The sequence below is a fragment of the Limanda limanda genome, chromosome 21, assembly GCF_963576545.1.
Source record: "Limanda limanda chromosome 21, fLimLim1.1, whole genome shotgun sequence".
Taxonomy (NCBI): Eukaryota; Metazoa; Chordata; class Actinopteri; order Pleuronectiformes; family Pleuronectidae; genus Limanda; species Limanda limanda.
Window position 1 is genome coordinate 12,415,393 of NC_083656.1, and position 13,566 is coordinate 12,428,958.

A 13,566-nucleotide genomic window follows, 5' to 3' on the forward strand; every position below is an offset into this window, starting at 1 on the left:
AACATCTCAACTTTTATTCTACTCTTTTTAATCTCTTAACTTGCTTAAAACTTGTTTTAAACATTGCTTTCTGATTTAATTTAATTTTTCTTTAATTTCTATCTACCGCTCTCTATGAAATGTGCTTTATAAGTAAAACGGCCTTGCCTTACAATCATCATTCAGTTTGTGCATTTGCAACCTACAGTATGGGTGTGCAACTTAAAACCAGTCCTTACCAGCAACCCAGCGTGATTATGAACCCTCACAGCTTTGTGCACTGGTGTCAAGCTGTCTCTGCTCCTAAAGTCCAAATGAGCGCCGCCCTGAACCAGCACCTTGATGCCCTCCACTGGCAAACCAGACTGCACCGCCACAGACAGAGGGGTCTCTGACCAATGGAGGAGTGATAGGGGTTAATGAGGGATGGCAGGTAGAAATGTGAAAATCCATCACAGTATTTAGAATCACTCAATATCACAATATAATTTATCTGAAGGCAGAGCATTAATCTTTATATTATACATTAATCCAGAGTGAGAAGTTGCACAAAAAGTTCTGTGACAAACTCACCACCGGTGTCAGGATCATGAAAATTTGGATCAAGACCTTTATCAAGGACTTTTGCTATTTTCTCCGTTGCTCCAGTCTGAATATAATCCAGGAACTTCTTCAGACTGGCCTGGGAGTTGGGCAGAGGAAGGAGACGGATGCCAGTTAGTGGCAATTAACAGTTTACAGCAGTAATGTTTCATAGAGAAGAGAAGAAATACCTTTGTGCTGAGCTTTCCAAGAGCCTTCTCATCCAGGTTGGTCTGTTTATAAACTCTGGTCTTGTACCTAAACTGAGGAGCAGAAAAAGATCTGTGTGAAAACTGTGAAGAATCCATCTGCATCACAGTTTATCACTGAAGGTGTAAAAAGAGGAAAATAAGAGAAAAGATCATTGTGCTGTACATCTGTGGCTCAGATGGTGTTAAACAATGAAAACATTAAAAGAACAGAAGTCAGGCTGGGGATTAGTTTCAGAGCAAATAATTCCAAATAATTCAGACAGTTCTATGAATTTCTTTATAAAAAGGTAAATTGGGTGCATGGAAGCAAAGAAAACCAACACAGTAAAAGACTTAATTCTGATTATTCATTCTAATGATGATTAAATAATAGAGCCTCGAGCACCTTTCTTTAATTAACAGCAAATATTGTATGCCTACATAGTGCAAAGACATAGTATATATCAAACTGCATAGTACTAAAATATAATGTACTCACTACAGGCTATTTTGATATCTGTACTATGTTTGGTGGGGGTCACTCTCCTGAGCAGCACCAGCTAACTTAGATTTATTGCTGTAACATTAGTGTCTATCTAAAAGCTTTTAGATTCAGATGATCCAAAAAACAAAAGTGTCAGAGACAATATTGAGACAAAAGGATATTTATCTGGAAAAAAATAAACAAATCAATGACTTGTACATGTCGCAATTTTTCCTGTTTTGCTTTCGATTATGTCACGTATTAGTCACAATCACCTGAGGACATTTTTAATTGTTTTTTTAAATTCTAGTTGTCATCTTAAGACCGCTTCTCTGTATCTGGTGACTACCCTCTGAAAACACTGGCCTTAATCGTTGTCTTGAGAACCAGATTTCGAACATTCAACTGAGGTCAGGTTGGTTTGACATCTCTCCTCCTTTCTGAATACTCCGAGGTGGCAATGAAAACCGCCTATCTGAATGTGGGGTGTCCACACCTTTACTGCAGTGTGATGACAAACCATTAAACTGCAGAGGAGCCGGGAGGTGAGAGTAGAGAACTAAGTTACTGCTGAACTGAGGCACATACTGCACCTCAGAGCGACTGCTTTTGTGCAGCGTCAGGATGAAGGAAATCAACTTGAATAGAATCAAATAACTTCACCGTGTTCACTGGTATGTGGTGGTACACACTCAGAACTAACAGTGTGGATAAAGTACTGGACCTGGGAATGTGAACTAAGCTGGCTTTACAAAACGGCATTACTGGTGTTATAAATACATCCACTCGTGGTGCTGTGAGATACATTCTGCTTTGGAGTGGAATCCAGTTACCAGGCCTCATCACTACACAGACATGTCCTAATCTGGAACCTTGTCAAGACTGTAAACACGCCGCTTTGAAGCCAAACCCTGAGAGCAGGGATTCGATTGCAGCCCCACCCAGCAGCAGCACTCAACATTTACAGCAAGCTGGACCAGCAGGGGGCGCTGTTAGATAATCAAAACACAGCATGAAGCTTCTCACTGATGCCTCCAACAACCCACATCCCAAACAGTGAAGAAATACAATATCATTTCTGTGTTACATAATGAAATCTATCAAATCAACAATGTGCTTTTTATTTTTCTGTTTTTAGATGATGTTCTTTCTGAATAATCTCTGCACAGTAATAAACGCTGGACTGAATATGTTATAGTGATTCTTAGTATTTTATTTCGACTTGGTTGTTAAACAAACTTTAGGCCCACAAACAAACAAATTAATGAAGGGTTTCCCGATCAGATATATAAACAATATAACTTAACTTAGTCCTCACTTAACAAGCATATATAAAAAACCTCTAAATACTCTTTTGTCTGAACTTTCCCACCCTTCCCATCTCCATACCTCCAGGTAAGGCACGCCTTTCTCAAAGGACTGGGAGTAGTCTCGCAGGGCCCGCTCCTCCTCCAGGAACTTGGCGTCCCGTCCGTCTCCAGCTGGCTGGAAGAGGCCGTAGTTGTAGACGTCCCACAGCGACTCGCTGAGGGTTAGGACGATCTGCTGCTTGGCGCTCCACACCGTGCAGTCCTGGTCAAACTGGAGACACCTCTGACAGACATGGAACACAGGGCAAAGCAGAGGTCAAGTGTGGGAGTTTTTGGAGGCAGAAATTAAAATGGTTTAGCAGAACAAAAAGCTGAAAAAGGTGGTTCTATGGTGCAGCAGTTCCCAAAACTCTGGGTTGTGAACCTCAAGGGCAGGGAGGTGCAGCATGATTTCCAAATATCCAATTTAAAAACTATTTAAATGCCATATTCTAGCCATAATACAATACAATAGATTAAATAGTAACAGTAAACCAAACCCGAGTTGATACTGACATATAAGCAGCAGCACTATTTGCAGCAGGTTTAAAGAACCATGGGAAACCTGACTACATGTAGGTGATTTCGTCTCCAAGGATACTGACGTCACTATGACATAATTTATTTCATACAATGATGAATGATGGTTAATGTAAATTGGCTGTAGCTATTCATCTGAAGTCATGAAGATATAATTCCTACAGTATGATAATCATTTTTCAAGCTTTATAACCTTTAGGTCATGTCTGTAGTTCTATACGAGGCAGAGAAACCTACATGTCCTTTTCTTGTATGGGACTTTTTCAAGACTTGTACATGATGACGTGTGCCGAATCATTTTCTGCTCAACATGAGCCTCAGATTGTCCCTCGATTCTTATTATTTGCAGAGAAAAATGTGTTTTTTCGCGCTGCTACTTTTACTGAAGTGACAGGTCTGAATACTTCCTCCACCACTGTGGAGTAGCAGGAGTGCCAGACTTCATAAGCTGCCTCAGCCTCCCTCTGACTTGTTTTGATCTCTTTCCCTTTCTCTGATCTTAGCACGAAAAGCTGACTCTTTCTGTCTCTAACCGCAGGTGTTTATATCATTATGACAACAGCTTTTTTTAATGGTCAAGTTTCTATGTGTAAACCTGTGTCTCAATAAATAATACCATGTAGTTGCACTTTATCATTATGGATAAATAATGTAGCATGATGGTTTTAACATCAGCTGGTGAGTGATGAATGCATGAGTGTGTGGTGTGTGCAGAATATGAATGCATTACTTGTTAATAATTGATCATGTGTCAAATCACTGGAGAGAATATGACTTATATGCTTTCCTTATAGTTTGAGCTGACACTCGGGTCTAACTCTGACTTATATTCACAACATCATTTCTCTTTTACCCTGAATGAAGAACGATTCTACACTGGGATAAATATTGTATGTCACATTTTCACCCTTATCCAGAAGAGGAAGTAGTTTAGAGAGAAAATCCTCTTTTCCTTGTACTGTATGTGTGTGAAGAAAATACCTTGGATGTATTATGTGAATGCCCAACCAGATTTCACGGTGATTTGTGCGCTGCCCATTCCCTCATATTATTCCATTCCCACAGGAAGACAATCTTTTCTCCCCTTTTCTTATTAGAGTCTGGAGCTGCAGGACGGAGCCGGAGTGGGTCTTAATGACGGAGCTGAGACGTCTCAATGAGATGTATGCATCTACGCCATTGTTCCATCTCAGCGCACTGTAAGTAAAATTGCACAGCTCAGCACACTTCCATGTCCCTCTGCTCCCCTCGAGCCCCCGCCCTCCGCCGCTCCCCCCACCTCACTAGTTCGCACAGTTTGATAATGTAGCCAACTCTATTGGCATGGCAACCGATTCATTAGTGGAGGCAGGCACCCGTTGCCGTAGCAATGTCTCGGTGGTCCCTGGGAGGTAAACCACATGACCATATATAACTGAGTTGTAAAGAACGTGTGTGTGTGTGTGTGTGTGTGTGTGTGTGTGTGTGTTTGTGTGTGTCTGTGTGTGTGTGTGTGTGTGTGTGTGTTTGAGTACGTAATTCCTGGGAGAGAGGTCTAATGTAATGTATACTGTGTATTACAATGACACTCCTCTCCCCATCGTTCTCTTTTATACAATCAGGGATTTTCTGACACTTTTATTATTACGGTTTATATAAACGCGCAGTGTAAATCTCCCAACTTGCCCTGCAAAGCATCCGTCTCCCCTCTCACCCTCTTTAACCCGCTCCCAACATGTCCTTCCCTCTTGTTGTCTCTCTCTCGCATTTGACTCAATAATATTTTTCAGCTCAACGGCGTGAGGTGCCCGGTGTGAGTCAGCGGTGTGCGGAGCCGAACCCGACGCCTGTGGCTGACGGAGACCTACGAGCAACACAGAGGCCTTCCATATATTCCAGAGCAACTCGCTCTCCCCAAACTCATTAAAAACCTATTAGATAATTAGCAATTACTGTTATATTGAGGGCAGATCGGCTGACATGTAGAGCAGCCGGCAAGTTCGGGGAGTTGGAAAGGAAGAAAGGAAGATGGTGGGGAGGGGGTTTACAGTCGGGAACCCATTCTCACCTGGATGTGTGGGCTTGCCAATTCACACCGGCCGCCACCGCTCAGCTGAGAGCTCTAAGTGTGAATTGATGCCAACTTCAGGTTTGGAAACTAATTATGACGATACATGACCGAAACATGGTGGTGTTGACGGAAAACACGTACGTCTGCCTTCACAGGTTACGCAACACAAGCGCCGTCTTCCTCCTTCAGGGACGTATCGCTGGGCTTGTGGGACGACTGGAGTGAAAAAGGCTTTGCAACAAGAGATGCGCTAGTACAGTCGTGCAAACTATTTGGTTAATGCTCAACGATGAATGCACGGAGTACTCCCGCAGTACTTTTCAGAGACTAATTTCAAACAGATGTGGAGTCAACTCTGCAGCTATAAACCTGAATAATGTTTTCATTTAGGGATGCAAAATAAACCGGCTTTGGAGTGGAAACAGTTGTGAATCATTTTAGCTTCCATTAGAAAAGACAGCAGGCTTAAAAACAAAGAGGGGGAAGGCGTCGAAAAACAGACGACGAACTCGGCAAACAAGAGCAAACCTGATGAGTCACTGAGAGAATATAGTGACCAAGGTCCAAGGTTGTGCTCTTACCTCATCTCTGTGGATAATTTGTTTTCTATTATCACAAATCCAGGTTATATGTTTGAATAATAGAATTCCTCTCTATATCAACGTGAAAACCCCTGCATCACTAAAATAACATTTACAGGTTTAGTTATGTCCACACAGAAACATGACAATCACTCAAGGTTATTGCCTTAACTGTAAATGAGTGATATCTATACTGTATCTGTTTCTAACCTTTCTCAATGTTTGTTCAAGTAAAGCTTTCAGTTCTGAGGCAGTAATATCAGAGAGACTTCCCTCAAGTGGTGCCCTGAGGGAGACTTGTTTAAATGTTGGATTTTGATTCGATTGTACTTTATGGTTCATTCTCAAAGATTTTAAACACGAGGAGCCAAACTGTACAACAAAGTTTCAGAGTATTTTACTTTTTTGCTTCATGGATTTAAATCTGTGCTAAATTAGGAGTCTAGAAGAACTAGATTCTATCATGTGAAGGTGTCTTCATGCCATGAGTGTTTTTGCATTGCATTTGGCCATAGGGAGGACATGCACCTACTGTTTGTTTGATGTCTGGAATTCCAATACGAAACACCATCATTGTCAGATACGTGTCCTCTAGAGGAGCCATGGTGGTCATGCTGCGTTCCATGGGAGCTCGTCTCTTCTGCAGCGCATTCAGGCCCGGGTGATGAGGCTGCTGATTGGCTGCATTGAAAGGATGCTGCTGCTGCTGCTGCTTATTGGCTGCTTGGTGGTGTAACGGAGCTTGATTTGACATGTAACCGAATCCTCGGTGGCCCGGCCTCAGCGGCCTGTCCGCTCTCTGTCTGCCGATCACTATGGCAGCTGGTTTCACCACCTCGCCACCTTTCCCTTCCCAGGATTGTCGTCCTCTCGTCATTTCCTCCTCCTCCAGACCCTCTAACCCTCCATTCTCCGAGTCACGTCCGTCTTCCCCGTCTGTGTTTTCTCTTCCCTGCTCCTCTTCCTCCTCCTCATCCTCCCCATCTTTGTCATCCTGACCGGGATAAAAGTGCTCATTATTTCCCAGCATCCTTTGCTGTGCGGGGGTCACTGCAGAGATGGCTGAGTGACATAGCTGTCATGAAGACAAAACATGGCTATCCCATGAGACTGGCCTCATCCTTAGAGACATGCTGTGGGAAACAGGCAGAGAAGGGAGTAACCTTTGGTCATTTATCTCTGGAACATTTCAGTGATACTTTACAACATTAGAAAAAGACACGTGCAATAATAGAAACACTAGCCACGGGCAATGCTAATAAGTCCACATGTGTGATTGAGCACAGAGCTGGTCCACATTTTCCATTTAGCCGCTGGGAATGCATCGGGGAATAGCAGGCTGATGAAAGACGGACTATATATAAACTCTGTGAATTTGCATCACAGGTTCTTTGCAGGAGGGGAATGAGTTGGATATGAAATTTAGCTTCGCATGAGGTCAAGATCATTGCTTCTTTGTGATAATGGATCCGACCCATGTCTGAGGCACAACCCTGGTGCCGACAGCTAACTGTGAGGTCCTGAAAGGGAAAATCCACCCTCAGCTCAGTGTTGTACATCGTCACAACTCGATGTTCACTGTGCAGGTGTAATTTTTAAATGAGCTGTCACAATGGATCATTGGTTTCTTTCCCTCCAGTCCCTCCACCTGTCTGGACAATGATGATGTGATAAAGACAGGGTGATACTTTGCCCACAATACATTTTGGCAACCCTCCAGACACAATACTGACCTTGCTTCACAAAGTTATATGAGGATATCTGCAGTATACTCCAAGCTAAATTCAAATGGGTTTATTTGTACATGCAAGATCATGGATTTACGAACAAAAAAAAGGCCGCTTTCACCTGCAATTGTTAAGAAGTGTTTTTGTGTTCATGGTTGCTTGACATCTGAAATCTTATCCTTGGACAACTTTCTCAATTATTTGACATGACTTGTTCCCATAAGCAGATTAACCTGGACAACCGACTTAAACATCAGGCCACATTCTAGATATAATGGGATTAGCAGAAAAGGTAACCAGATAACTCCTGTTTCTTGTTGCATCTGAATGTACTGGCTCTGACTCTGTGTCCAGTTGTTGAAATAATTTGAGAATGTGCCAAATTCAATTTAGTTTGTAGTATGCTGCAAAGGTTCAGGAGGTTTTTCAGCTGAGACGAGCAGCAGTCATGACCCTTAATTAAAATGAAAAGTGTTGTGGCTACATGAGGCTCAGGTCAGATGAGGGCTCTCTGAGTGGAAACGTCTTATGATCGATTGCTTTCTTCCTTGAAGAACGTGTGTAAAGTCGGTTAAGAGGACCTTGGGGAAAACAAGATTGTTACTGTGGATAGTTTTAATGGCTAAAATGCTTCGGGCAACATAACTCAACTGACATTATGTGAAAAATATCTTGGCTGACATGGTGTCAGGTCCTTTGCATTTTGGCCAGTTATCTGCAGCAAGAAAACAAGTTTGACAAACAAGCTGCATCACCAACAGAAATTTGAAAGTGTCTAACAGGGTGGATTTGTGGCTTTAAGACTTCATTGTACTTCAGATTTGGCATACTGGTGCCTCCATATATACTGTCCTGGTTTTTCTGTGGTGAAGTCTGGCTACAGGGGCTTTGCCATCATGTAGATCTGGACCATTGCCAACAGCCGCCTTAATGGTGGCGAATGACGCTGGGAATCTCCCACTGTCTCATTGGCAATGTGGTGCTCTGAATATAATATGAGTTGGGGGGTCTGAAATAGATGATTATCTGAAAGATGGACAGATGGAACTCATGGAGACAAACTCAAATTAGGACACGTCCAAAATCATTCAATCCCAGGTTACCCACATGCAGTCAATAAATTAGTGGTAAAATATCCAGATATCCTCTATCGAATACCAAGGCACATGGCCAAGGTGACCAAGGTGTCTGGCATTATCAGCTTGTAAATTACTAGCTTAGCTTATTACACCCTCTAAAACTCGAAGAAATTCCCCTTATGGCCCTAAATGGATTAAATGTAACTCAAAACCTTCCTTCTTTATTTTGTAACTGGGATCTTTTTTCCTAAATTTAATTTCGGTTAGATATCTATCCATCTATGAATATGCTAAAATGGCCATGCCCATGCTCCATGATTGTGTACTAAAATTAATTTGTTTGGCTCCACCTCTGGTTGTACGGTTCAAATGTGTAAGCATTGTATAATGTGGTACATGATGAAACGTAGGTTGGTTTAAGTTAGTTTCTATATAAACTTATGTTATGGGCCATTATGGGCAAAATGTTTTTGCTAAAAATGTCTTATTGCGATCTGTCGTCCATGGTTGTATCACCAACATGTAGGTCCTACAATGTGTTCATGATTCACATAAAGCAATAAAAGAAAATTGCAGAATTTTAGATACAATTTAGTGTTTCTGCTTTCCCTAACTGTTATTCCTGATTTATCTTGTGAAGCTTTTGGGGAACAACAGGGTAAAGATTGAAAAATCAATCACCGCAACACATTTGTAGCAAAATGTAAATATTAAGAGTCCGAGAGAGATTTATCTAAATCTGATTTTGTTCAACAACTAGACACAACCAAATGAAAATGGTTGTTTTATGCAATGGAACAATACAAAATAACAGTTACTGCACCTATAAAAGCGACCATATTTCAAATGCCATGACTATAAAGTCAGCAGTGTATGAATGATTGATGGGATGAATGCAAAACAGTCCCAGCCTGGTCTGTTCATGTCTCACTGGCTTAGAGGAAGTCTGCTAGTTGAGCATTCCTTAGAGGATACCACAGCAGGAAGAGGACTGAGCATGGTTGATTCCCCTAGATGTTCTGAGACTGACAGGGTGGGCCACTTCAACACAAACACAATGTCTGTCAGAGCAAGTAAACTGGGGACCACAAGAAGAGGAGAAAACTGACGGTTTCTGATAAGAAACTGCAGCAACTTGTGAAAAAAGGATAAATGAAAAGGCATTCAAAACAACAAGTGTTTAGTACAAAGTGTGAGGCTAGACAGCCATATAAAAGTTCTTCATTAAGTTGTTCTACTGCTGGCTTTAACACAAAGGACCTTACTGCCCATCAATAGCCACAAAAAAGCTCAGCTGTAAATGACTGGAAACCCATACTCAGCATACATTTAACCACAGGGGACAATCCACTCTGGCCATTGTTGTTGAGTATGATTCACATGCTCAAAATGTCAATAGCTGACAAAACCCTCACAAGGTTTCGGGGGATTAACAGTACCATTCAAGCACAACAGAAGGGAATAGAGAAGGTTGATTTATGACAAAAGTCTCATAAAATATTTAACAACATTGAGTCTGCACCGGGCAAGATAAGGGACGAGGAGGACAGGCCGACAGTCGACAGGAGCCAACTAATTGGGATGTAAAAGCAAAAGGAGGATACACAAGAGAGAAAGACAGGGAGAGTTATAGTTTGCATAAAGCAGAGTAATCAGATTGAGAGAGAAAGGGGAGGAGGGGGTGAGAGGACAGCTGAAGCTGGATGAGGGATGAGACGGGGTTGAGAGCCATAAGACAAAGTATAACAGGTAAGGAAAAGCTGTTTGATAATCTTACCAGAATGGCTGTTAGTAGAGCGCATACCTCCACCAAGGCCCAACAGTCATGTTTAAATCTAGGTCCAGATCTTAGAACGCTTTCACACCTATCTTGTTTGGTCAAGACCTTAGGACTCAGTTTAGACCAGATCATCGACTAGTTCATGTAATGTATTGCTAAGGTAAGTATACATGAAAATGCTAAATATTATATTATTTACAAAATCATTACTAAATACAATATTTCCATCGGACAACAAAATCCGACAACGTCATACAATATATTTGTTCTGATCTAATGAGCTTCTCACTCGAAACTTAGACAATAAAATGTGAAGATTGGAATCGGAGAGTTGCTCTGTTCATCGGACCCATTCAGAAGCTCAAGCTCTGATCATCAGACTCATGAGAAGACTGGAAGAGGTTTTCAGAAAATAGAGTAAATCCAAGATGAAGAATCAGGGGCTGATTAATCATGATAATGGCGACAGTGATCGATGCCCTTCCTTGAGACATGGCAAGCAAAGAAGGATGGATGGTGATATTTGCAGAGGTCCCTCACATCTCTCCTCTCTATCCATCTTTGCCTCCTCTGAGATATTTTCCGTACGCCCTTCTTTCTTTGGAAAGTGCAGCAGTGTTGCAATAATGACTTGGGGGCTCATTTGGCTGCTTTCACTCCTTGGGGTTCCATATAAACAAAACATTATGCCTGTTTTGGGGCAAATAACTCACTCTCAACTTTACTGCATTATAAATGATAGATTATGAACAATGAAAAATGGTGACTCAAGCCTGTCAACCCTGATTTATTGTCTCTGTCTCTAGTTATGGACATATATCACCTGTATCTGTTTTTAGTAGAGTTTGCTCTGAGAGCTGGTGTAACTGGTTTTGAGGTTTCTCCCCTTTTTTGTCGTCCGTCTCGAGGGAAATTGGTCCAGTCCTGGCACAATGTACTTTACGGATCTTATCAGTTCATCTCATATTCACACTTTTTGTCAGTCTCTGTCTCTCTCCGTCTCTCACTCCACTCTCTCCCTATGTAGGCCGGAGCATGTATATAGATATATTTTCAGTGTATCAGTCCCCGGAAAGTAGATTTGGAGACGGTCCAAGGAACAGATTGTCCCACTTTTACGTCCTGCTAAAGTGGAACGGCCAAGTGCTGTCCTCTATATCGCTCCCTCTCTCTGGGTCTCCACCCTTCAGCCTCTTTTACACCGAGGAGCCGTTGAGGACACTCTAGGCCTACTCCAACAACACGAGGAGTTGCTAAACTCGGGAGGAGAGGACATTTAGTTTTATGTGAATGGTGCATCCGATCTCGAGGTGGTGCTCGGATGGGGTAGATTACGGGGGAAGGGGCCATACTGGGGTATGATAAGTGGGTACCCTGTTATAAATGCGAAAGGATTCATAAATTCAATTTAAAGGGACAATTCAATGGGGTGAAAAAATCCTTTAGATTTCCATTTCTGCATTCTTTATTATATTATTTGTATGCCTTCCTGTTGCCATTACTGGGCTTTGTATTTTCAAGCGCTAATTAAATCTATGCTTGATAAAAATCAGATGAATTGCAGGAGCCTAATTGAAAGTTATGGTGTCTTTGATTCATTTTACAGAAAGATAACACCAGCCACACAATCATCTCGTGCAGTTGGCCATTTCCCACAGTAGGGGAGATATTCTCCCATGCAACACACACAGATGTCGATTAATCAATTGCATATCTGACGCCAATCAAACAGAAATGATAACCCTGCTAATCAGGCACTAAGTGGATGATTGAAACAATCAGCTCCCTCTCTCTCCATTTCACAAGGAACATCCTGCTCGTTTGATCACTTTAATTGCCACCTCACCGAGGACACTCTCTTGTGAGGGAAAAGCAGCTCCAGCTATAGGTTACAGACTGCTCATCAGCTCCACCCGGCACGTGTGTTCCCGGCACACAGTGTTCCCTGCACAGTTGGACTCTTTAGGCAGCAGTCAAACACATCAGCCCTGGTAAATAAATAAAAAACGTGGAGCAGGTAGCGGTAAATGCCAGACCAGTAAGACCGAGCTTCGCTTTGCTGGTGGTCTCGTGTCGATCAAAGTGGGCTATCTTTCCCCTCAGACTGGATATAATTGGGTCAGGTGGAGCGTGCGCTGAGGGCCTCACTCGGGCTAAACTTGGCTGTATAGGCTGGGAGACCTCAATGCGGTACAGATTTAGGAGTGAACATCCCCTGGGCTATTTTTTAGACTTCCCCAATCATTGTTTGATACAAAGCTGCAGAGTCTCTGTACGACTACACTACAGAATTCCATAAATCAGGGTTTTCCTCATTTTGTACTTTTTCTAACTGACAACCAAAAATGTTCACGATAGGATGGTATTTTCTCACGGATCTGGATTGAGGGCAGATCCAGGAATGTATTTTTTCCCCACTTTCTTTAACATTGCGAGATAGGGGGAGCTCTTCAATACTTTCATTGATTTCTCAGAGAATAATTCATGAATATTGATGGAAAAGCAATCAGACATGTTAGGGGGGATGATATGTATGTGAGTGTGTGCAATTTGGTGCAGATCCAAATCAAATTCCGTGTGTAGTGAATTTAAATGTGGTTTTATAAGGGGACTGTTGGGCCTCGGTGAAGGTATGCGCTCAACTGAGTGTCAATCTAGCTCTGTACAAGTTTTACAAATCTCCTGTGGCTCCTTCCACATAACATATAATATTAACGAAGCACATTTAATGTCTTCGAAAGACTCACAATTTCAAATGTTAGTGGAGGTTATAATTGCAAGTTAATGAGCTAATCCACCCGGGCCAATATTTGAGACGCAATGTTCTTGTTCTTTTAGTATTAGAATGTTCCCTTCGACAATGCAGCAGCACTGAGACCAAACACAGCAACTAGTGTGAGTTGGTGCATTATGGCCAGTCTCTTGATAACGTGGACATGACATACATACAAATAATTAATTGGTGCTCTGTGCTTAAAAGTAAAATGCCTTATTTCTATTCTTTCCCATAAACGAATTAATTCAATAAAACACAAAGTTCCCATCTGCTCTTTGCACACGAAACGAAAGAATTTAAATGTCATGAAATTCTTCCTGAATCTTAAAAAGGCAACAGTGCAGCAGGTTGCCTTCCGCTAAACCGCAACAAAGAAGAAGTGCAGATGCAGGTTCAAAACATTTCTAAAACGTTATATGATTCCTAGACAAATAACTTTTTTCAAGGG

General features: G+C 41.9%; 1 protein-coding gene across 1 annotated transcript in view; it reads right to left on the reverse strand.

Moving 5' to 3' along the window:
• Window positions 1-6,829, reverse strand: part of LOC133027869 (SH3 and multiple ankyrin repeat domains protein 1-like) — a 31,897-nt gene extending 25,068 nt beyond the window's left edge. The window contains 6 exon segments of the mRNA XM_061095011.1: window positions 219-370; window positions 553-661; window positions 753-824; window positions 2,626-2,829; window positions 6,289-6,801; window positions 6,803-6,829. Of these exon segments, the coding sequence (XP_060950994.1) occupies window positions 219-370; window positions 553-661; window positions 753-824; window positions 2,626-2,829; window positions 6,289-6,801; window positions 6,803-6,829 (1,077 nt within the window).
• Window positions 6,830-13,566: the final 6,737 nt, after the last annotated feature.